Source organism: Lampetra planeri, chromosome 2 (genome assembly GCF_965212315.1).
Source record: "Lampetra planeri chromosome 2, kcLamPlan1.2.h2, whole genome shotgun sequence".
NCBI lineage: Eukaryota > Metazoa > Chordata > Hyperoartia > Petromyzontiformes > Petromyzontidae > Lampetra > Lampetra planeri.
This window is the reverse complement of record NC_136108.1, coordinates 5,362,885-5,388,891: the sequence shown is the minus strand read 5'-3', so window position 1 is coordinate 5,388,891 and position 26,007 is coordinate 5,362,885. Positions and strand designations below refer to the sequence as shown.

At 46.6% G+C, this 26,007-nt stretch overlaps 1 protein-coding gene across 1 annotated transcript; it reads right to left on the bottom strand.

Annotated features, from left to right (window-relative positions):
• Positions 1-628: 628 nt before the first annotated feature.
• LOC144725284 (nuclear factor erythroid 2-related factor 2-like) lies at positions 629-21,589 on the bottom strand. Its single transcript, XM_078604621.1, has 5 exons — positions 21,207-21,589; positions 7,034-7,306; positions 5,215-5,310; positions 4,099-4,260; positions 629-3,869 (listed from the first exon to the last, which is right to left on the bottom strand). Exons 1-5 carry the CDS (start codon positions 21,246-21,248, stop codon positions 2,427-2,429), a joined length of 2,016 nt encoding a protein of 671 aa, XP_078460747.1. The 5' UTR covers positions 21,249-21,589; the 3' UTR covers positions 629-2,426.
• Positions 21,590-26,007: the final 4,418 nt, after the last annotated feature.

The following is a 26,007-nucleotide window of genomic DNA, read 5'->3' as shown; positions in this document are numbered from 1 at the left end:
TCCGAACTCATAAAATGAAAATGGCCATTTTTTAGACGCGACCCACGATGCACACACACTGCAATCGTCGGTGCCCTGCTACTCAGAAAATATCAGCGGCGACCTTACTCCGTGCCTCTCGCAGGGCTGCAAGTGACGAGGTTAATGCTGCTTATCCACGATAAACTAGCGTATCGACTTGTCCAAGTATTTGTGCTGCTGTTCTACACTTTTGAGAACGCAACACGGAACACGCAAACCGCCTCGTGCAGTGGCTATTATTTGCATGCGGGCTCGCTTGCGCACCTGGTGCGGTGTGTAAACATCGCCACTGGGGAGACAAAGGCGGTCGGGCGTGGTGCTGGCCACCCACCCGTACCGTTCCGGCCTTCATAGGTGCTCGCAAACAGCACTTGCCCCTACAGTCTGTTAAGGCTATACGGGGGATCTTTGGGGTTGTTTTGCAGAGGTGCCCGGTTGTTTTTGCACAGCAAGTTGTTTGTCGCTAGGAAATACAATTATTATCTGTCTGCACCAGGTTAGTCCTGCCCAGACTGCCATGCTGCTGGCCCGTCCCTGCCGCTCGTTTCCAAAATATCGGCGTTATATTGTGCAGTGTGCAGCCCAAAACCAGACGCAAGACAATACGTCGAGAGATAGACAGATTTAATAAAGAAATACATACCACACCAGGGAATAATGTACTCCTTAAACCTGGGTAAATGCTTTGACTGTATGCAATTTTGTGTAAAAAATAAAGCAAATCAATCTGCCACTTTAGTACAAAATATATGAGCAACAATACCTGTTAAAAAAAAACTATCGAAATCGAATGTTGGTAACACACGTTTTATAACTGTAAGTGTGACTTTATTGTAATGCATGGAATGACCGTACAAGAAGAAGCCTTAACCAAACATTAACATGTCTACGGCAAACTTAACACCACCGCATAGAAAAAAAGATTAACAATGAGAATTAAACGCAACACAAAAACGAATTAAGAGCTTTCTACATGTAGGAGGGCACAGCCAGCCAGCAAAAACCCATGTGCATTTGACCACACTGTGTTCTGTGAGCCCTCTGGAGGTTGCTGCAAGGAGCATAAACCATCATCACGCGAACTCCGATCATCCTCACAGCAGCGGCTTTTGGCTAGCCATCGAACATCACGCGCTTTCAGACACCCTCCTGCGGCCGTCTGGAACGCTCTTCTTCCGATATAAGGAAGCCACCGGAGCTAACCACTTTTAAATCTAAATTGAAAACTCATTTAATGATAGAAGTGCATTTTTTGTGTTTAGTATGTGGTCCTTCCCCCGCAGCTCAGATTATCACGGTTGGCTACGTACGGTGAAAAAGAAGTTGAACAGACATTATGTGCACATCTTGGCATTTTGCACCAAAAGCCTCGAGTGTGTAGATTGACACTTCCCTTTCTTGCTCATCCTTGACAGACCCTCCTGGCCATGCCCCCAATAAAAGAAAAGCATGCTTTAGACTCCAGAGGAATACAACTACTGGCACTTAAGTAGAGTTAAAAATTCACAGACCCAGTTGGTCCACCACAGATGCTGATTTGTGATCAATACTAACATAAATAAAACAAAAAACGTTAAAACTTAATTGTGAACACAAATCTGTTAATCTTAGACCTTAAGTTCCAAAACATGATCCGATTGAAAGGATGAGCAAGCCAAACAAGTTTAATTTCGTTTACACTAAAGGCACAGACATTTCTTATAGAAGGCAGTTAAAAATTTTAAGGACGTATACTTTGATGCTATTTATATCCACAGTGCTCTTCAGCAAAAGTCCACACGTTGCCATTTTAGCAAATAAGCAGTGGACAAACGCTTGTGTTGACTCTCGTAACTGTGAGTGGGGCACGTTTAGCCAGAAGAACTTGATTACGAACCCTTTGCAGCCTCGACTACAAGTTGCGCAAGGATGGCAACCTGGGAGTCGCCAGCATGAACTCTTGCAACTATTGCCATCATAACACGATCATCTGTGCAACGTGGTGTTTGTATATTGGCTTCATCCTCCTTATGGAAGATCAGTACACGCTAACCCTGTTGACCCAATCTGTACAGTGACTCGTGCAGTTGCACAGAACACCACAGGACAGGGGGGTCAAACTTGTTTTTGGTGATGTCTGAACTTGGACCTTTTTTTCATGTTCACACGTGATGCGATGTGCTATTCTAAAGTTGACCTACACAATCTCTTCACCCGGACCGGGTTCTTATCGACACATCAGCTCGTACGAAACACACTTAACAATCACTTATCATTAAGCACTGCAGTAAAAGGAAAAACTGAACATTGTCGGTATATAGACGACGTCGGTTTGTGTGACGGACAAGCAGCTACGCTTTAAGCACTCTCTTCAGCAGTATAGTTTTTGTTTTATATATATAACGGCGAGCGAGCAACTAAGAACTCTACTTCTGCACTCGGAGCGCTTCCACAGGCCGGACGACGTGGCTTGGGTGCCTGGGCACGAGGAAGATGGTGCCGTTGCTGGCGTACTCAAGGAAGTACTTGGACGGCGAGTACGGCTGCCCGGCATCGTCGCGCAGCGACTCGAACACCTGCCGCTGCATCTGCTCCAGGCCCTGGCGCACCGAGGCGAGGCCCGAGCTCAGCTGGTCCCGCTCGCGCTTGAGCCGCTCGCGCTCGCCCAGCAGGCCGTCCAGCTCGCCCTCGAGCGACGAGAGGCCCTCCATCTTGCGCTTGCGGCAGTTCTGCGCCGCCACCTTGTTCTTGCCCCGCCGGCGGATGTCGCGCACCAGGGCCAGCTGCGAGTCGTTGAGCTGGTGCCGCGACAGCAGGCCGACGAAGTCGTCCACGGGGAGGTTGACTATGTCGGCCACCGAGAAGGGGATCTTCAGGGAATGGGCCTTGCGCTCGTCGCGCGACATGCGGCCGCCGCCCTTCGAGGTTGGGTAGCAGCCGCTTTTGTCCCGTGCCACCGGGCGCTTCACGGAGCCGTCCATGGCTGCGGGGTCGGAGCGGCTCAGCTTTGACCTCTTGCCGCTCGGATTACGCCGCTGCTTCTCGTCGTTCCCTGGCGACGAGGAGTTGTAATGTGCCTCGTCTAGAAAAGCCGACCCGTCTCCCTCCTGGCTGTACGTGTGCCGCTCTCCGTTGAGACTTTCCATTTCATCGAGATCATCTTCATCACTGAACTCGTCATCCTCGTCCCTGAATAGGGCTTGGTGGTAGTGTGAGTCGTGAGAGCCGTGAGGGCTCGAGCCCGTGGACATCCCAGAGTCTGAGTCGTGCTCATCGAGAGCGGCCGTCGACTCAAACGCTAGGAAGCTGCTGCTGGGTCTGAAAATCTCTATTTTACCCACGTCGCTACATCCAGGGATGCTTTCCCGTGGAGGGAGATTCAGCGGAAGTCTGCTGTTCCCTGCCGTTACCTTCACGATTCCATATTTACTTTCTGGCAGATCCATACCGCAATAATTAGCTTCTGAATCGATGGGGACTTCCACTGAACCAAGGCTGGTAAGGACTGTGGACCCTAGTAATTCATTTAACTCACTGTCTGCTAAATTGTTGCTGGCTTGGGCTGCGGCATTGCTGACGGGGGCATAAGTTGACGGAATGGATGGTAGGAGCATGCCAGAGTCAAACGGTGGGTAAATATGTGATGTGCTAACCTGCTCGATACTGTAAAATGCAGGGCAGGAATTTTCTGCGTTGGGCAAGTTACTGCCCATTGCGTCGTACGTGGAGTTAAAGTCCTGTGCAGGAACTGCAGTGGCAGTGCTATCACAGCAGAGTGCCGGGCAGCTCTCCAGAACATCCAAGGCTGGCTGGCTTTCTATGCCAGCGTAGAGCGAAGGTTCGAGATCAACCACGTGCATGTCCAGAACCTTAAATGAACAACACAAATACAGAAATTAAGACAGCCCTGCAAGTAATGCACTTTTCTGGGTTTCGGTATTTCTTTTAGCCACTTGCAAATGCTTTAGGTCAAACGCACGTTTGGAAAAGGGTGCAATGTGAGGGTGATCATTTCCCTATCCACAAAAATAGGCAAACGCACCTGTGAAAACGTCCTCGCTGTGGGCGGATAGAGTAAGCACGCATCACCAAACTCACCTGGAAGTCTGGGAGCGAGAGGATCTCCTGCCACCGCTGCTCCAGGTCGAGCGGTTGGCATTGGGCAGGCGGAACGGCCACTTTGTCCGGGGCCAGCACTGGCACGCATGGCACAGGTTCGCCCATCGCGATGGGGCCCGTGACATCAGGGAGGGCAGGAACCTGTGTGTGTGTGGACATGGGGGGGGGGGGGGAGGTCACCCAGGACCGGTCAGTTACAGCGTCAACTGTAGAGACCTGACTTTAAAATCGGCACGGTTGGCTACGTCCTAATGCTGAACTTCTTTCGCAACCATAGGTAGCTAACCGTGCCACTCGGAGATGCGGGGGAAGGACAACAAACTAAGCACAAAAATCAGTTCCAAAGAAGTGTGAGTTTACGTGTGTAAAATGAGTTTGTGTATATAAACACATACATGCAAAAGACAGTCCACTATCACCATCAGCTATGCTGGACCTCCCCAAACTATCATCGTCTCTCACGGTCTTGTAATCTAAGAATCCACCGAGCACTTTCCCACGAGGTGATTCCGCTGTTCCATCTCCGTAATGGATGGCCCGTCTCTGGGCGCTTGTCATTCTTGACAATTGTGACGTTTGGATGGTCAGCGTCTCATTAGTTGTTGGAATGCGTGAGCGCCTGCGTAAATTGCGCGCTGGGTGTTGTGGAGGAGGACTTACATCTGTACAGTGTGTGACCCATTCGTGGTTTCAGACATGTCCATGTCAAGTAATGGTGCACTGGAGGACACTGGCTTGATTACTCGTGAGAGGTTCTTTGTCCAAGTAAATTAGCATGACAGGAAGGAAATTACAGTCCTGATATTGCTGCCAAACCCCTATTTGTCTTTCTGCAGGACTCAGCTTCTGTGTAAATATTGGCACAAGAGATGTGCTTCTTGCTTCATATGGCAGGGTTATTAGCATTGTTCAGTGCCGATGGCGGCGAGGTCGGCGAGCCCGTTTGAGGGATGCGGGCAGAGGATGTTGTGAACGTGTGAGCTGATGCTACACTGGTGGAAGATGAACACCAGACTCCACAGGGCGACTGTGACTATCAAAAGCCAAACCATGGAACACACCACAATCCAACAATTGCCCACTCCGCTCCCTCACCTCAGGAGTGGTGTCAAAGTTGAAGTTTTCTTCCAGAATCTTCAAGCACTCGTCAAAGCTGAGTGGTGCCTGTTCTCCTCCTGGTATTGCAGACTCCTGCACAGAGGAACACGGGGCAGAACGTATTAACTTTGATAATGTTCACTGTTAAAACAACCATCCTCAACTATTTCCTAATCTCTTTATGCGCCCTATATGAAGAAGGGCCATTACCATGAACGTCGCCTATTTTATACGGTGGTCACATTTTAAAACATGCATTTAGAGTATTTGACTGTTGCTACACATGTACACATGACAACAGTTTAGTTTTTCTTTTTAAGACAGTCCCATTGAAACATGTGCGGGAGTCCTTTATAATCACGCAAAGAGTTTACAAAATTGGTATGCTGACAGCTGATTACTCATGGCTTTGTGCAAACATCTTCAATGTGGAAACTTTGGTCCCACCTCAGTGCATTTGAGTGCTTTGGTTTGCACTTCTGACTCACAATGTAAATCATTCTACACTGGGTTAGCATGATAACGTTGCTGCTGCTGCTGCTGGGAGATAATTAAGATGGACCAAAACTTTTTTTTTGGTGCAGAGATAGACACACAGCAGACACAGAGACGTAATTTGCAGGGAGTGTTGTTATTCAAAGGACGAAAATGCAAATGCACACGTTTGCATCTTCGTCGAAACATGTTTTTTCAAAGCACCTTGACAGGTTTATGTTTATATATCATTGTAAAACTGAAGCTAAGAAAATAAGGTATTTTCTAAAGAGTCAAACTCTTTTTTTATTATTATGCACCAACGTGTAAATCCTTAAAATAATTTTAGTTACACAATTTTCCTGCATGTGTGTATGCCCCTGACATGGTAGAATGCAAAGCCCATGGGATGTGGCATGAAGCACATGTGCTTACCTCCAATTAAGCATTAATTGAATCGTGCCATCATGCTCATAAATCACACACCACGCTTATCTTAAGTGAGCGGTGTGGGGGGTAACGTATGGCCTTGAGGACCAGATACAGCCCAGCAGCAACTTCACTTCACACAGTCTGTAGTAGTCACATGAGGCCTACCACTTTGAAACGGCCTGCAAACAATATTTATCCCTGACAGAAAACATTTGGTTTGTTTGGAACGGCTACTAGAACGGGAATATCTTTGACCTGGCAACAGTGTGTTTATAATGTTAGAGTGCTCACTCACTTCTGTCAATGCCAGGGTGTCTTGCAGTGATATGAAGTGGCCAAGGATAATGTTAATGTGTGGCGCCGCCAAAAGTATGTATTTGAAAGCCCTATTCCGCCCACGCTTGTTCCAAGTGGCAGAGTCGAAAACACACCCTGTCCCGCACCTCCCATTAGCACGGTTGGCTTTGTACGGTGGGAAAGAAGCTCAACATGCATTTATTTCTTATTTTACCAGGTAAGGCCCACTGAGCTATGTAGCTCGTTTTAAAAAGCGACCTGGCCACAAATGATAGCTCGACGAGGTGGCTTATTACGCGGAAATTTATAGCAGCCAAATACTCTAAACGTTTACGCATGATTCTCAACCTGGAGGGAAAAACTGGAGGACCCGGAGAAAAAATCCACATGACCATGGGGGAGAGTGAACACGCAGTCTCCCAAATATACAGCAGCAGGCGTCGGGGTCGGGATCGAACCCACGACCTCCTGCATACCAGGCGAGCTATTTAACATCTCGCCACCGTGGGCGCCCCATACATCAAACGTACGTCGGGACGAAGGGGGCCAACACATTGAGTGAGCGTCTGCAGCGTGCAGCACGCACGGACGCACGCACACACACGGGCCTCACCTTGACCCCTCGCGTCAAGGCAGACTCCTCTTCGAGCTTGGGCAGCGGATTCCCCCCGCGCTGCACGGGCACGTACTCGCCCGTCTCCCCGTCCACCTCGAAGCAGGCGAGCCGCGCCTTCTCCTCCTCGAAGGCCACCTGCTCGAGGCGCTCGTTCTCGCGCTTCTTGAACAGCTCGTGCTCCAGCTCCTTCCGGCGGAGCGCCACGTCAAAGACCTCCCGCCCAGCGCCCAGGTCCACATCCTGCTTCCACAGGATTTCTATTTGGTCCATCTAGAGTGGGGGTGGGCGGGCGGGGGGACGACGACAGGGAAAGCGAAAATGAACAAGGAGAGCAGTTGGTTTTAATTCAGTAAACTAAAAAATCTTAATATTTCAAGAGCCGCATGGCATGCTACATACGAGACGGTGGCCCTTGATAAATGACGTCACAAAGCAGTCCTTAAAGAGCCGCGCGCGGCTCCGGAGCCGCAGGTTGTTGACCTCCTGGTCTCGAACCGGGGACACGGGTAGGTTAGCTCAGCACAGCAGGGTCTATGCTCAGAATTTGTTTGTTTTTGTATTCCGACAAAACGCGAAACCGGTACAATCGGCCGATCGACATTGGAGGGGAACAGAAACTCCGTGAAAGTTCGAATTTCGAACGCTCTTCCTTACAATTGTAGGAAGCCACTAGACGATGCACTTTTCGTATCTAAATTGAAAACGCATTTCTTTATAAATGCTATGTTTAGTTATTATGTTTAGTTTGTCGTCCTTCCCCCACACCTCCACTTAGCAAAGTTGGATATGTGCTGTGCGAAAGAAGTAAAACATACATAGGTACTATTATATATGGCCATTACAGGATACAGAGCAGCAGTTACATCAGTTATGATGCTGGATGCAGAGCTATGAATATCCTTAACGCTTTCCAATGTTAGTTTAATGCTGACCAATTTGGTTGTCACTAACCGTTGAAATAGGCTTTGGCTCTGGGCAAAATTATGTAGATACTAATATTCCCAATAAAATTCTAAGCATGCACCTCTCCATGCTTATTTGTGCACCCTTTCAACGATTGAATTATGCACTTTGAACTTCTTTCGCACCGAACGTGGCCAACCGTGCTAATCGGAGGTGTGTGGAAGGACAGGAAATTAAACACGAAACAAAGTGCCATTGTCCATCGATTAGAGAACACACACCAAGCTAGAGACGTATTGACGGTTAAGAAAGGTAAATTTGGGCTTGGACATGGCACACCACTGGAAGAGATGGCCAAGATGAATGATGGGAGTGGCAGCCAAACGAAAAAGAACACGCCTTGAAGGGCTTCCTACGCAGAGAGAGCCATAGCGTGATGAAATCAGCGCACCTTCAAGGTGCGCGATGGAATGTCGCATTGCAAGCCTGTGAGAGTTAGCAATGGCTGAGGGAGACTACTCTTGCAGTCGAATGAACACGGCTGATGGTAGATTTATTATTTAAATGCAACATTTGCTGAACCACAGCACACAAACACAATCAACGTTCGGCTGTGTTGAAAGATTCCGATTTGAAAGCACGACCAAGCTATGGTATGATTTAGTACCATCTTAAAGAAATAACTTCTCATACAATTGATGTAGTAACAGGAATCGTCCTAAACCTATGTTTCTCGGGGTTTTTTTTATCCAAGTACGGCACGTGCAATGTAACGACCGTTATGCCGTTTGTATCACGATGTAGTTTTATCTCATGGACGACACGTTTCTGCTTAAAAACAGACACGTTTGTTATTATACACTTAGTTTTTTCGGTAAAGTCAAGTAGGTAAAAAATGAAATTAATGAAATGAAAATTAATTGTTATTCTTGACGTAGAGCTTTTGTGACTGCAGGAACTCATATTCTTTGGCTGAAAGAAAACAACAAAACACTACTTTTGTTATTTTCTTTCAACCTAACTACGTGACTTTACCGAAAGACCCAAAGAATACGTTCATTAGTCTGTTCAATGTACAAATAAAGACGACGCCCATAGAAGAAAAAAAAGAGTGCGTTGCGTGTCGATTGCCGGCGGGGGGAACTCACGTTGACACGAGGAGGCAAGGCGAGCTTCAATCGCAGGGAAGTCACGAAACGAGCGGCCGCAAAAAAGAAAAAATACCCCACGCAGCTCAAAAGGCACGGGCAGAGTTTAAAGCGCTCCCAGCCTCTTCTTGGTTCTTTCGGTAAAGTCATGTAGGAGGGAAATAATAAAATAATAAAAATAAAACATAATAAAATATATATTATATTATGACGGTTTATATTTTATTATTCAATAAATAAATCATATTATTTTATTACTTATTTTTATTATTTTATTATTTCCCTCCTACGTAACTTTACCGAAAGAACCAATAAGATGAATCCCTGCAGTCACGAAAGCTTTAAATCGAAATGTAATTACGTATAATTTTTATCATTTTATTATGTTATATTTTTATTATTTGATTATTTTTAATGAAAAACATAATATTATTTTATTATATTTTATTTGTATTATTGTATTACTTCCCTTCTACGTGACTTTACCGAAAGAACCAAGAAGATGAATCCCTGCAGTCACGAAAGATTTAAATCGAAATGTAATTACGTTTTATTTTTAGCATTTTATTATGTTATATTTGTATTATTTTATTATTTTAAATGAAAAACATAATATTATTTTATTATATTTTATTTTTATTATTTTATTATTTCCCTCCTACGTAACTTTACCGAAAGAACCAAGAAGATGAATCCCTGCAGTCACGAAAGCTTTAAATCGCTCCCAGCCTCTCGTTCACGAGAGCGGGCGGTCACACAATAACGCGTGGACGTTCACTGCGACCGGCAAACACCACCACCACCACCCACTCCACCTACCCTCACTATCCAGAACTCTGCCTCCTCTGTGCCGATTAGTGCAAATAGACGACGGGCGCTTTACAGCTTTGCCGCAGAGCCATTTCGTAAATGTTGACACAAACGGGGAGTGGTCGTTGCCCGCTTGTGTGTGTGTGTCCAAGCGAACGTAGCATGAACCCACACCCCCCATCCTGCTGCTGCTGCTGCCCGTGAACCCGCATGCAGACCGCCTGCGCTTTGCAGGGTGAAACCCGAGTCGGGCAAAAAAAACAGCGACGTTTGTAGACTTGGGGGGGTGGAGGGGGGTGGCGACAGACAGATTTTGTTTTAGGCTCATATTTTATCACCGATGACAAACACAAAATCGGTTACAATGAATGATTGATGCTTCCGTGTCCCGTGTAAGCAACAATCTGCTCAGTCCACCGGACCAATCGCTAAGTGCTGCTCCCTGCATGTGCACGTTGCACAACGAACACACGGCATCTCCTCGATCGCACGCTTTATTCTCGCCACACCTGCGTTATCAACATTGCCGCAAATTCAGACTTTCGCCCCGTCAATGTAACTCAGCTCTGTACCAACATATCCGTGATTAGCCCAAGCCATGTTTAGTGGATTTCTACCCACCACGAAGTTTGTCCTCGCAATGCCTGGAGGCGATTTCGTAAAGACATCGCTAACAACACGTGGGGCCTGTTTTTAACCAGTATCAAAGTATGACAAAATACGAATAGGTTTTACCCGTTCTGGCAATAAAACAGGCGTTAATATTGTAGGCGAATCAGTTTCAAAGAGAACGCAAAAACGACCTGAGCATTTTTGTTTGCATGTTCGCCACAAGTACCGTGTGGTTTAATGCGAACTTGATTCCTTGCAAAAGGTTTCTATTTTGGTGTTTGAACAGCTTAACACCTGCTGCTTTATTGCCCGAGAGGGTAAAACAAAAAGAAAAACTATTCTTATTTTTGTATTCGTACGCCGCTAACAATATTAATAAATGCACAATACATCGGTGGCTATTTGTGCGCCAGATGCTTCCTGGGTGTGTTGCGAGGCGCGAGGTGGGGGGGGGACAAATATTATCCTTTGGTTAAAATTGCAATGTCTGATTTGCGAAAAAGGGCTTCTTAACAACAAAGCCTAACTCGGCCTCAATGTCCTAACCCTGGCGATGGTTGCCATGAGATGAATTGGTACAAAATAGGGCATGGTGGGTGGGTGTCAGGAGAGAGTCAAATGATTTGGTACGAAATAGGGCATGGTGGGTGGGTGGGTGGCAGGGGAGAGTCAAATGATTCCAGCACCTGCCGGCTCGGCTCGTGACCACACAGGGAGGGAAACCACAACCCCAAGAAGGCGCTGCTCGTTCACGCAATCCATAAAAAAAATATCTTAACTATTGCCCCTTAAACACACCGAGGCACGATGGCAGTCCCTCCTGAATAGGTCTGAAAGCTGCTGTTAATAACTCTCCCGGAGAGATTCTATTTGTTAAATATTAGTTTTTTCCTAATTCTTCTCAACAATTCGACAATAGCATTATTCTACCCGGGTGCTGGAGCAGAGGACTCCATTTACAATGAGAAGATGACACGTTTGTTTTACAGTACCGTGTTTGTCAATCCACTACTTATGAAGGTCTCCCCCCCCCCCCCACCATGTCGGCAAAGGGGGTGGTTTGACCATACTTCACCACACGAGTAAGTTTAGGTTAAGGTTGGCACACCAATCAGAAGACTGTGTGAGTTCAATTCACGAGCGTGAGTTAACTCAGCCCATTATCTGTCGGAGAGCAATATAATTATTACTGTACTTATTCCAAATAGTGGGATGTCAATCGTGATTGTTCTGTGAAGAAACTGGCCCCCATCATAGGGATAATATAGTTTCCGGCACTGGCTCTGGCCTGTTAACAGATATGAGCTCGATAAAGCAGTGCAACATCTGGACACTGACTTACCATATGCATGCACCCGTACTACTCTTCATCGAATATAACCCGTATTGTACGTATGGATGTTGAACTTCTTTGGCACCGTAGGTAGCCAACCGTGCTAATCGGAGGTATTAACAAGAGACGAAAGGTCTGCCAGAGCACGGTAATTGTATGTAGGTGCACACGAGTGGAGATTAATATGCAGGTGTGTCGGTGTGCGATTGAACACTGCCGTTCATAACACCACCAAAACATTAACAAAGTTCAATCCCGACCAGAGCTTTCTGAACTTTAACAAAAATATTGAATAGTTAACCCAAAGCACTTAACCCGCCGCATGGCCTTTGTGAATTACAGTACCTTGCCACTGGGAGGCAAGGGCATCATGAAGATGCCTGTAGAAATGGCCTCCCAACCACACTGACCCATTTGTATTCCTGCGTGCACATTTTTACACATACCCTGATTTTTCATCGTTCATTTAGTGAAACACTGCGTGGAATATTTAACACAATTAATGTGAATTCACAATACGCAAAGTTTACCACAGACCTGCCATTATTTGTTAGAGGGCAGAATAATAAGACCATAATATTACTGAAATAATAATACTGTATTTCAGTATCATATATATATTTAACAAAAGCAGTTTTTGACAAAGAATGTTCAAAATGACAATCACTTTGAAAAAGCTAAACGCTGTGGAGAATATTTTTGCAATTGCGTACACTATGTTCCTGTTAAGTATGGAAAATATTCAGCGTTCCATAAATACCCCTCGCCATGAAATGGTCCCATTGCGGCTAATTAGTGTGGTTTAAGAGGTCACGTGAAGGGTTTGTGTGCATTCATCGTACTCTACAGCATATACGTTACACACTATACTGTACTGTATGCACACAGCTCGATCACCATCTCAAATAAATAACGTTGTCTCTCAACCTATGACCTGCTTTCTGTTCTACATTTTACGTGTAAAAAAGGATAACCACATCGGATTACATTTATCGAAAGAACCAAGTTGATTTGTTCACTTAGGAATTAAATTACCTACCTCCATCAACATTGCTGAACTCTGATAATTGGGAGATGATTACGGGGCAATCACATAAACTACAAGAGCCGAAAGAGTAACCCGCCCTGGAAAAGACATGAACATTGTCATACTGGGTGGTTCTACCTGTGAGATGAATCCATGCAAACCTGCCAGGTTCCTGAATGCAGGTTTTACATGAGCCAGCAGATAAGTTGATGGAGGAGTTCATTATCACTGGCAGTATGATTCACACCGTTCTAAACTGTGTAGTATCATATCTCATCATTTTATCGTTAATGCACACTTCATATTCTACAGCAATACAAAACGAAGTTAACGCATCTGAGTATTTCTCCTACGCCAGTGGCTCTCAGAGTGTGGTCCGCAGACGCTCCTCCAGGTGGGCCTGCGGGGCTGTGATGCAAATGACCTTGTTCAACTCATGATATAAAATTTATAAATTAAGTTAGGTAAACTACCCAGATTAAAATACCCTAACCCTAAGATCTAAATGCCCCCCCTCCTCCTAAAAAACATAGCTGCGTTACAATGTTTTATGTTCCCATAATAGTCATCGTTTTGTATTAGTGGTATTGAGAGAGAGAAGTAAATGCGTTTTGTCATTAGGGATGGGGGGCTGGGTGTTCTGCAGAAAATGTTTGCATCGGCTGAGCGGTCCACGCGGCCAAAAACGTTTTAGAAACACTGCCCTACGCATTCGGTTTTGGAGAAATGAGAAATACTGCTTGTTAGAATATCCCAATTCCACCCCTAGCGTGCTTTCGGCAGGATCTGGCAGGTATAAACATGATGGCAGATTTAGCGCAGAACAAATAACAGCTCACGATGGCCACCTTTTCCTGCTGGTATGTCGCCTATCTGATCTTGTTGTCTAGAGGTCTCCACTGCAGCTTGTGTGGTACGGTACTATAAACATGGCGACACATATCAACAGTGCGTGTGTGTGTGACCCAGTCAAAATAACAAATATTACATCTTGGCATTATCTTGCTGAGTAGTATTTGCATACAATGTCCTCTTGCAAGACAACGCATTGTTTTTTACTTGGTACGTTTGTTGTTTTATCACAGAAGCACAATCAACGTCATGAGCACCACTGTTTAGATTAATACAGTACTTTACATTATGTTTAAAAAGCCTTTGTCAAAGTCTCCTATAGTCATGGCTCATGTTTTCTATCAATTATATCTTTGAATAAAAATGTCGCAATTCAATTCCCTCCCCATCCCCTCAGAAATGTAATGACTTGTCATGATTCTGGGTCACCATTCGATTCAAGAGTCAATTGTTAGTTCCATTTTCATCATCTCATTCGCTTTTCTTTTTTCTCTCTCTCGCTTCTATGTCAAATCCGTGTTTCATTTGCGTATAATTTACACAAGTCATAAGGAACATATTCTCTCACGCACAATGCAAAGCACGCGAGGGTGAGAAACGATTACGGTTTGATGAGCACCAGCCGCAGAGGCCCAACAGGTCTGCCCTTGTTGTCGATGGTGGTCCAGAGGTATTGTGACCCCCCCCCCCCATTAATTTATCCCTGACATTTTTTTACTTTACATATTTATTTATATTTTAAATAAACCTTACTTTTAACAAATATTTGTACGTTTTAGAGAATTAAATGGGGGGGGGGGGTCACAAGACATCTGGGCCACCCTGGGTACAGGCTGTACAAGTCATTGGCATCGTTTAAAGTAACTCCAAAAATTCAAAGCCAAATTTGCAATCAAGTCAAACCAAAAATTGACCGATACAATACATGAGGGCCGGCGCATTGGTCGGCGCACTGTGCTACAAACCATCTGACTTCATTTCCCGGCTCCGGCTCACTTCCGTGACGAGGGATATCCACCAACATTTGTCCGGGCAAACACGGTGAGGTATGGTCAAATAACCACTGTTGCTGAAACGGTGCGACGAAGCCTTCACACCTAGCAGTGGATCGCCAAACGTTTGCAAGCACACTCATACATGTCTACGAACTTGAAGCAGCGCCAATAATGTACGAACCAAGTCGCAACTAAAGAAAGGAAATGTGACCCGTAGCGTGCGCTCTTCATTTAAGCGTACACACTTGCCGCTGCAGTTGTTTCTCACATTGACACATCTGTGATGAAATGAGAAAGGGGAGTAGGGGAAGGTGTTGGTAATATCAGGTAGCAGGCTAGCTGCATAAAACATGGCACCACCCACAACACACACAGCTGTAAATCAACAGATTTCCGTACGCTAAGAGTTTATAATATATATTTTTCCGAGGCAGTTTTAACAGCTAAAACTGTATCCCTTATCCTCCCCCTCTGCCCTCATTCGCTTGAGCATTCCGTGAAAAAACATTGACGAAAAGTTGAATCGTTTACCTCATGGGGAGGGGAAACTACTAGAAAATGGAGGCTTGGCAACAGGAAAAGTGTGTTTACGATCAAGGGCGGGCGCTCAATTACACACAGAGCTCCACAGCCGTGACCTGAAACAACCCGAGCACAAGTCACTCGCGTGAACTGCGTAGGGGAACTACAGGAGGGTTTTTTGTTGTTGTTTCTGCCTGTAAAACGGATATGAACTTCGTTCGCACCGTACGTAGCCAACCGTGCTAATTGGTGGTGCGGGAATTGCAAAAAAAAACATTTGCCAGCGTCAAATACTGCGTGGAATACACCACGTACAATAATATGGTTACGGTTTCTTCCATGTGTGCATATGTTTATATTTCTCCAATACAATTTTCGTAAATACTTTTCTCTAATTTAACTGTGAATAACGTGTGTCTGCTGGTCAGTCTCAACTTCTAATATGCATTAAATCTCTTAAGGTTACATGTACAATCTCGGTGTAGCTCTTTCATATTTGCAAATGGTTTTAGCGAACGCTTCAATCGTTTATGTATTCTCGCCTTGTTTTGTGACCGCTTGAATGACATCAAACGCCTTTCAATAATCTACAAAGGCTTGGCGTAATTGGAATTAAATTAATTTTTTTTATTCCGGAATCTCACCGATATTTTGTGTGGTATGTAGCACGTTAACCTCTCAATATTCAGTTTTGCTCCCAATGATCCATCTACTGATTTCCTGATGACGTGTAAATTAACTCCAAGAAATAAAATGATTGAAGAAATTAATCCAGTAAGCCAGCCGCCAAAGTTGCACTATAGACAAATAAAAAAAATAGGCAAGTGCATCATTCTCGCTAAGCAATTGCATATTACGCTGTACATTGAAGGGAGTGGAAAACGCACCATAGTATGTATCAGAGGTGGGACAAAGTCATTGTTATGCAAGTCCAAGTCGAGTCGCAAGTCATCAAATTCATGACTCGAGTCTGACTCGAGTCCAAGTCACATGACTCGAGTCCACACCTCTGGTATGTATCCCGAGGGCAGTTATTTCAAACGGACCGGGATCAAAGTGAGGCGGACGACAATAGGTTGAAGTTGTTTTGGAAAACTGAACTTGATCATGAAAAAGCAGCATACCAATGTGCCTAAAGAAAGCAACGTGGACCACTGACAGAGAACGTGAAACTCAAGCTGAAAAGCGCACAGAGATACGCATGCTTAAGTTACACTGGGCGACAGAAAGATGAACACAAGTCACAGACATAACGTTGACTCTTCAGACAAGTGGGTTTGGGCAGGAAATGTCGTGAGAGGTGATGACGGCCGGTGGTTGAAACTCATGACGGAGTGGCAGCCAAAGCGGGAAAAGGCGTACGAAAGGACTTGCACCGAGGAGACGGAGAGATGAGATCAGCTCACGTGCGGGAGCTACATGGATTATTGAATCAAGTCACCGTGAGGGATAACGATGACTTGGAGTGGGGGGGGGGAAGGCTTCATTTAGCAGTGGATATAGCATGGCTGATTTTATGTGTGAAGTAATCCTTATACATTTTGTACCTACGGAAGGCCAGTAAACCTGTCTGCGGATTTTTTTGTAGCGTTCTCCCCTCGTCTGTGTGGGTTGTACTGGGTACGGTGTCTTCCTCCCACAAGCAGAAAGCTCAACATTCAAAAACTGGACCATGCTAACAAAGCTTACGATTTAGTGGGGCATTCTTAAGTAAATTCTTTAACAGCGTGGCCAAGAGGATTAGGCAGAGTAATCAACAACAATGTTTGGCGAATTATCTGTAGAGTTGTTATCCGTCACTCAACTGTGTTGAATAAAAGAGTATGCATACAACGTACACGCAGAGACCTTCATTAATCCACTGCTGGATGAGGGCCTTACCACGCCACGTGGGTAGTGGGAGTTATTTGACCATACTTCACCTGGCTGGTCAATACGGATTGGTGAAGGTGGGAAACGTAGATGAGGGAGCGTTTTATTACTGTACAAAACATATATTTTGCAGCCAACCTCATAGCCCTGCTTACCTATAACACAACCTGTTATACATAGTGGTCAGTCACCCATTCAAGCATTACCCAGGCTCACACCTGCTTAGCTTCTGAGATTCCATGACATCGGGGTTCATTCCGGAGTATTCGATTCACCAGCTTGCACACTGTGCTGTCACATTAATACATAAAAGTCTACGATAATCCAACGTGAATGACCCACTCAATGCGAATTCACATTGTGCCTGTTGAACAGCAAATAACGAGAAAAAAAACCTAAGCACTCCTCTTATCTCGACACTGTACTCTATCTACATTTCATCATCCCACCCAGGGGTGCACAGCAGCAAGAGAGAATGCGAGGAGGCGTTTTACTATGCTGGTCTACACATGCAGGCCTTCATCTGGCAGTGGAGTGATCGTGGGCGATGACGATGATACACACATGCACAAAGACATTAGTGTTTTTTGGCATATATCTCCAGAATTGTGACCACATTTTTGAGTTATGTTCACAATAATGTTCCCCACTAAACATGTTCCCATTTAAAGGAGTGAACGTCTCTGGGCAAAACAAATTATAATAATTGTAGCAATGGAAATGCTTGGAAAAATAAACGGTCCCTAAAAAAAGTACATGGGTCGCGGTGTGTCACGTGGTTTCTCTCATACAACATGTGAACGTGTGCTGTGCACATTAACAGCAGTCGGAATGCACGCATGTGAGTTCCACAACGAGTCTGTCGCAAGATGCCTCTTCTCCTAAACGAACGCAATCTCGTGCTGCGATCACAAACTCGGCACATCCCGGCACGACCACAATCCAATAGCTCGAGGAGCTTTAACAGGCTTGAACGGCATTGCCTTAAAACAAATGGAACAGATTTGAAGTTTTCGTGACTGCAAGGGTCCATACTCTGGCAGTGAAGTGATCAAAGAGTATGGGCAAATGGAACAGTCAGGCACTAAGGGGCAATACAAGTGAAAGCTCTTAGGCAGACCTGCCACGGACTCGCGTGTGTGTACATCCCACCTAAAAAAAAGTCGAGCATGCTTGCGGTGAGTGTGCGTGTGTGTTATCTGGATGTGCCTGTCAGCTGCGCCCTCGTTGTGACGCAACACGTGACCTTCGCCTCTGCTCACAACTATGGTGAGAGAGAGAGTGGAGTGTAGTGTGTGCAAGAGGGAGGAGGGGTTCAACGGAGGAGTGTGTTACCAGCGATTTCACCCTCGGGTCATTCCGAGCATTAAAATGACCGCGACACTCCCAACTGTACTGCACTCATCATCATCATCCTCCTCCTCCGCGTTCCGTGAAGCTCCCATTGCTGTCTGACAAAATCCACACTCGTTTCGTGCTCACCTCGTTTTTATCCCCCCTCCCCCCCCCCATAACGAGAGGCCAATAAAGCACGGCTGTGTGCGCGTCTGTCCGAATACCCCCTGACGGCCCCCGCCGTGACTTGCATTTCCATTTGGACATCGTACACCGCTGGATAATACATCACGTATGATGGTGTTCACGAAAATGTAACCATGTGCAACAAACAACAGGGGCATTTGTTGTTTGTTGCAAATACAGTCGTGAGCGTGCATACGAGGATGGAGGAGGGGGGGGGAGAGACAGAGTGAGGAATAAACGCAAATGTGTGGACTGGGTGCATGGCATTATCCATCGCCTTGTTTATCCAAAAGCGAAGTTGGGTATTGTTGGTGGAAGTTGGCGAATTTCGATGCATAGATTTGACAACGATCAGTGGTGGCTGTCTCCACTCATGCACTGGGCAAAAATCAACAAGCCATGTCGGCGGCACAGACAGGTCCAAAAGCACAAAGACAAAGATCCCCCGTGTAGCCTTAACATGATGTTGGGGCAAGTGCTGTTAGCGAGCACCTATGCAGGACGAACGGCGCACGATGGGGATGAGTGGCCAGCACCACGCCCGGCCGCCTTTGTCCCCCTTGTAGCAATGTTTACACATCGCACCGGGTACTCATTTGAGGCTGGGTCGACCTAGGGGATATTTGTCACCGGTATTGGCCGTGAACGACAATCGAACTCTTGTCGGCGGGGTTCGTACCACTACGCACATTACTACTACTGCTGCCCCGTTACCACGCTTTTCGTACCCACACCCCCGGTACTAGTGGATTGTCAGAACCCTCAAAGCAATCGCACTCTGGCCCCGTGAATGGCTCCACAAAGGGCGACATCACGAGACACGCATGACGACATTTAGAGCGAAGGCCATCTGGGGGAGAGACCACATAACAAGTCGCTTGCAACAGCAGCTGTACTCATCACTATGGCCAGGAGTTTGCCACGCCAACAAGTTTGGTGACATTTCCACTTGACACTTTTCAGGAAATTAAGAAGAAGAAACGACAGTATGTTCAATTGCCTCGGGCTGAAGAGTGGCTGTCCTATGTATATACCATTTCGCTCCGACAAGTTCCAAAATTGAACCCCCATACACCAGAGGTGTGGACTCGAGTCATGTGACTTGGACTCGAGTCAGACTCGAGTCATGAATTTGATGACTTGCGACTCGACTTGGACTTGCATAACAATGACTTTGTCCCACCTATGAGATGTGGACTCGAGTCATGTGACTTGGACTCGAGTCAGACTCGAGTCATGAATTTGATGACTTGCGACTCGACTTGGACTTGCATAACAATGACTTTGTCCCACCTCTGCCATACACTATTCAGCAGTAGTGCTTGCCCTATCAATACACTAAGCACGTCATAGGAATGTGGATTTTCGACCACGAGCTTGGGTTTGTCAATGAGCACGATAGCTAAACGCTTGTTCGAGCAGAAATACTGATTTTTTAAAATCTATTTAAATGCGGAAATGTTGACCTCTGCCACAGTATTTCCGTAAGTACTTTGTACTGTAAATACTTTATCCCATCAATGAATACGTCTTCTAGTTAGTGCAGTACTGTGATTTCACAATTGCGATAATTTCGAGGAATGTTTTCCGAACTTCATTGGAAACCTGAGCAAATGACCTGATGTTGTTACATGCTTTGCTTGGCACAGGCGCTTACCATGAATACAGTTCAAGCACGGAGAGCTATCATCAGGTTTTTAAACACGATTTGTTTTCGGTGACGAAAATAAGACAAAGCAGAAAATGATGGTATACCATAGACTTATTTAACCACAGGGAAGCGTAATGCTTCGTTACGTAAACCGCACGCGAAGGACACACGACTTTACATCAGGCAGATGTATCACTGCTGGCTGAATCAGACACGTTTAACAGTACGTGTTCTGGGCCGTAACAGTTCAGTATAAAAGCGTTCTTCACGGTCATCATTTAAACGTCGCAAACGCGTAATGGTAAAACCGCACACGCATATGTTGAGCGTGGAATGGCAAAGTTCCAACTCTGTTCTGGAAAGAACAGTATGAGAAAGAAGTTTAATCGACCAAGGGTCAAGCGTTGACCTGCCCTATGACCTCTCACAACTCACTCCTACCACGGCCTGACCAAGCACAGACCTGCACGGACAACACTCACTGTGACTCAAGTGTAGAAGCGGACGTGCAACGTTATTGCACGCAGTCCGTGAGATTATGGAGCATTTGCTCCATGAGCTTCAACTGTGCACATCTATCTGGTAGGCTCACGTCTTCCAACATGTGTGGCATTACCTGAGCTGTGCCCCTGCCACCTATTGTTATCACCGCCATGCCCTATGACTGCCCTTTCCTGCCCGATTGTCCCTGCCTGACCCCAATCCATCCGAGATGCCCACGCCCCCTACCAGGTCCATGCCCCAGACCTGCCTCAATGCCCCTATCTGCGTACTGTAACATGTCCCAGACACCTACAAACACCTCTCCCAATGCCTTTGCCTCGATCAATAACTATAACCCACACGCCACACCATTGCCCCACACCTTCAATCCCTCCCTGCCCCGTGTCCTCGCCCCCTACCCCATGCTCCCTCTGTCAGTACCTGTTGCGAGTCGCCGTGTCCCAGCGTCTCCATCATCATCATCTTCTCCACGCTGCTGCCGGCTGGTGTCCAGACGAGGTGGATGTGAGCTGGACGTCCCCGGGTTGAGACACCACCACCACCCCCCCTGTCTCCGGCTGAGAAGCGAACTCCACGTCCCCTCTCTTGCGCTTCCGCTGGTCAATATCTCTCTCGCGTCGTCACCCCAAGTCAGCCGCTCTCTCCTCTGGGGGGGTCTTGTCTCTCTCACGTGTCTGTCTGTGTGTGTGTCTGTCTGTGTGTCACGCTGTCTGCTGCTGTGTCTCTCTCGACGTCGTCTCTCCGTGTCTCAACAACCCAAACCTCGCCCCCCCCACCTTCACCACCAAACTCTCTCGCCGCTGGTTCGACGCTCAGCCCCCACACCCCGCCCCTCATCCCCCGGTGTGGGGGTGGTGAGGGGCGGGGCTCGAGCGCGTGCCCACCCCCACACCCCGCCCCTCATCCTTTGGTGAAGGGTGGCAAGGGGCGGGGCTCGAGCGCGTGCCCACCCCCACACCCCGCCTCTCATCCTTTGGTGAAGGGTGGCAAGGGGCGGGGCTCGAGCGCGTGCCCACCCCCACACCCCGCCCCTCATCCTTTGGTGAGGGGTAGCAAGGGGCGGGGCTCGAGCGCGTGACCACCCCCACAACCCGCCCCTCATCCTCCGGTGAGGGGTGGCAAGGGGAGGGGCTCGAGCGCGTTCCCCCACACCCCGCCCCTCATCCCCCGGTGGGGGGTGAGGGGCGGGGCTCGAGCGCGTGCCCCACCCCTCCCTCCCCCGCGATCGCGTGCGAGAAGCGCGTGACGGGAAATCAGATTCACCACTGCGCATACGCGCGTGCGTTTTCCCCCCATCAATTGTATTTCCTACTGCGTTTAAGAGTGGCCGGGTTTTGTGCTGCCGTATTTGGGACAGCGCGCGGCGGTCGTGGATTTTGTTTTAATATTTCACACCGCGGCGGATAGGGATGTGATTGTTATTTCACCCTACGTGTAAGAAAGGGCGATTCTGGGTTTTTTTTTATCTCACGGAGCGGACGCAACAATAATTAATCTTTGAGCTGAGCAATTGTTGCGAGAGGCGAGGTTGGAAGTGATTATTGCCCCTATGGCTTCTTCTACGATTGTTTTATTAGGTGACACCATCACCGCATGGAGTTGCACGTCGGAAAGTCGTGTACATATCACGGTGGATGGTTTGTTCACCCCGCCGCCCGCAGCTGAGATTTTAGCGCGGTTGGCTACGTACGGTGCTAAAGAAGTTCAGCATACAGTGAGGCTACTCATCGGGGAAGTATTCTAATTATGACAAATGCTGGTGGTGGGTGGAGGGAAACGAGGGCCAGGGTTTCCGTGGGAAAAGCAGCTCGCAAGGGATGCCTCTGACGAGATTAATGAGCAGAGAGTTGAATAAGTTGAACAGGAGACTCGTGAAGACCCGAATAAAATGGAGTGTAACTATTAGGGATGGACAAAATTGGTCTTGCATGGGTTTGTACGCAGCAGAAGCTTGAACTCTTAGACAAGGAAGACAGGAGAAGGCTGCAAAGCCTTGAGATGCGTGACTTGTGGCGTCAAGTTGATCAAATAAATTGGGTGATGGGGAACGAGAAATCCTGAAGATCTTGAGCAAGTTCAGGAGGATACGAGTCTTGTTAAAGAAACATCTAGAGAATACAAATATATGGATTTGGCCACGTTTTGAGAGGTGGAAGCTTTATGGAATGGGCTCTGGAGCGAGTAGGGGATGTTTGGGAAAAGGACAAAGAGGCAGACACAAAAAATGCTGCCCGACAACTTGACGGAAGGGTTTTTTCGGTTGCCTTTTTTTTGTTTTGTGAAGAAAGTTCACGGTCGGAGAGGATCTAGGAGGGAGTTTGAGCGGGAGATTCTGCCATTTGGCAGAAGACACAAGACTGGATAGGCGTCCAGGTCGCTTCTGAAAAATAATCTAATAGCTCAGTGGTCTTTACCTGCTAAGATAAAAAAATGAGTTAGTTTTATTTGTGTCTATTTTTTTTAAGTGATTGGTTTGCATTTCCTATACTTTACACTCCAATCGTGTTTTTTTTAATTGTTCGTTGCAACGTTCTGGCCTGCCCCTTACTGGACATCTGTAAAAAAAAGTGCTGTACAGCTCATCGGATCCCCTCCTGTAACATAAATAAATATTCTGATTATGGATAGGCGGCCTCAGGTCGTTACGTTGGCTAGTGACCCATTGGGCAAATGTTGATGGCAGAGTGGTTCGCCAGGGCACAAAGGGCACGGGTCCCGCGTACCTTGGCCACTAGTCGGGCTCCAGGGGCCGTGCCCTCTGGCGGGTTAATGTTTATTAGAGGCGCTTGTTTTCCTACTGAAATATAATAAAAGCTGCGGCGCCCCGGTGTTGTTTACGCAGACATGTCCACATACATTATTATTTTTGTGCCGCAGTTTGCCGTTGGCATCTCGCACTTGCCAGTAGGGACAACTTTGACCCAGCAACTCCAGCACAAATGCGATAAAAACGCAGATAAAGTCTCCCCGTGTCGGAGAACCTTCCCGTAACAACAACAGCACCCGGACTTCACCTACACACTGCACAGATAACAACACTGTACAAAGTGTTCCCCTGGTCAAACGGCCCTTTTGTGTATGTGTGTGTTGCATTGTCGTATTTTGGGTAGGTTTTAATAGACGTCTGGAATGGTGTTTGACCATTTTTGTCTCCACGTGTGTGCGTATTCAAGCGTTCCACCGTTAGTTGTGGGTCCTGAAAAGAGGTTTAAACTCGAGGGTCAATCTGTGTCCCCGCAAACCACGTGAGGGTTAGGTGGCGTCTACACCTCTATCGGTGGTCCCAAACCAAGGGGGGCATTCAAACAGGGAGGTTATTTGACCATAATTCACCACGCTGATCAGTGTGAGTTGCTATAGGCGGAGAGCATAGACACGTGACCATAGTATACTCCAACACAATTTCACTACACTGCCCTCAGCTGACCACCACGTAACACGAAAGTGTGCATAGCATGTGAAATAATACAATTCGTGGATAGTTTGGTGTTTAAAGTATTACATCTGTTAAGGGACTGGGTCACCTAAAGTAGTTTCAATAGTTTTCTGTCTAAGATATGTATGCCAGTTCGTCTCTGCACTGCAATATACTTTCCCTCCCATATCAGCATTGTTCCATGGGCTTTCCGTGATCCATTTTGTCGTCTCTTTCTGTCAGCTTAATCCCCGTTTGCCACACCCAAAACAAAATGTGCAATACCTACCCGCTCAAAGCATCGCACCAATGTGTGTGCAGAAGTGGCTGCGTTTTTGTATCTATCCATTTTGAGTGATTGCATACGGTGTGCATGGGCAAGTCTTCCTTCCGATAGTAGGAAGCCATTGGGAGGTGTTCACTTTTCAAGTCTAGATTGAAAACTAATTTGTTGAGAACTGATTTTCGTGTTTAGTTTGTTGTTCTTCCCCGCCGCACCTCCGATTAGCACGGTTGGCTACGTACGGTGCGAAAGAAGTTCAACATACGTACAAACACACACACCAAATCTCAATCTAGTCGTGGCAGTGTGAGGCATGTAGAGGCTTTTACAAATAAAAATGATATAGCGTAAAAGTTTACAGGCTTGAGGAAATATTTTCTTCACTGCTAGCCACTAATGACATTTTAACACAAAATGCGAAGTTTGGCGAAGATGAGGTAACTAATTGACTCATGTGTTTAGATATATGCCTCTTAAACTATTTTTAACGAAAAACTATAAAATATATTTATTTTACCAGGTAAGGCCCACTGAGTTCTGTAGCTCTTTTTCAGAAGCGACCTGGCCACAAATGATGGCTCACCGAAGTGGCTTGTCATTATGGAAATGTATAGCAGCCGAATACTCTAAATGCTTTTTTTTATAAATGTGGAGGGAAAACCCAGAGGACCCGGAGAAAAATCCACACGACCACGGGGAGATCATGCACACTCCAAATATACAGGCGTCAGAGGTCGGATCAAACCCACGACCTCCTGTATATCAGGCGAGGTATTTTACATCTCGCCACCGTGAAATGGGTGGTTTTCAGAGCCTAAGGTTAGAAAAGCATCAGGAAGTCGGGGTGACGATGGGATCCATGAAGGCCGCGTGTGCATTGCGTCTGGTGTTGCTCATCCAGAAGTACAAAAAACCGGGACAAACAACAGCAATGATATCTCAATACTGGAAGATGGGAAACCTACATGCAATCTACAAAAAAACTAGACTTTTATAGTTTAATAATCCAGACGTGAAAACGTACATATTTCCCAGGACAGCTATCTCGAAAAAGAGGACGATCCTCAGAAAACTAGGACAGGTGGCACCCTCGTTGTGTCACATGCAGTGGTGGCATAGCATGGTTGGCATGAGCCCTGGTTCACGAAATGAAATGGGGGGGGGCCCTTTCGGCAATTTTCACGCTTTCCGTAGCCTGCGACCTTTCTCCCTCCTCCAGCCCGTGAGCCCTCAGTGCATTTGTAGGCGCCTGCACACTCGATAGCCGCCACACTACTGGTCCCAGTCCATAACCACAACCACCATTCTTCCTTTGTGCCTCCCAGAATGTTCTTAATTCTCAGAAACCTATCACGTTTTATGGTCGTAAACAAGCAATAAACCTCTGTAAAGTATATATCGTTAGAATGGTTTCATTGGCAGGTTTGTGAAGTCTGAAGTTCGATGTTTTTTATGGTTTCGGATTTTTGTTTGTTTGTTAAATCCCACTGTCCTCACATAGGGCTAGCGAACTTAAAGGCGGC

Bases quoted from the DNA above. Each gene is read 5' to 3' on its own strand.
- LOC144725284 (XM_078604621.1), bottom strand. From the start codon at position 21,248: ATGATGATGATGGAGACGCTGGGACACGGCGACTCGCAACAG. The intron at 7,307-21,206 runs GTACTGACAGAG...CCCCCACTCTAG, and splicing joins GACACGGCGACTCGCAACAG to ATGGACCAAATAGAAATCCT. The intron at 5,311-7,033 runs GTGAGGCCCGTG...TCCTCTGTGCAG, and splicing joins CCTTGACGCGAGGGGTCAAG to GAGTCTGCAATACCAGGAGG.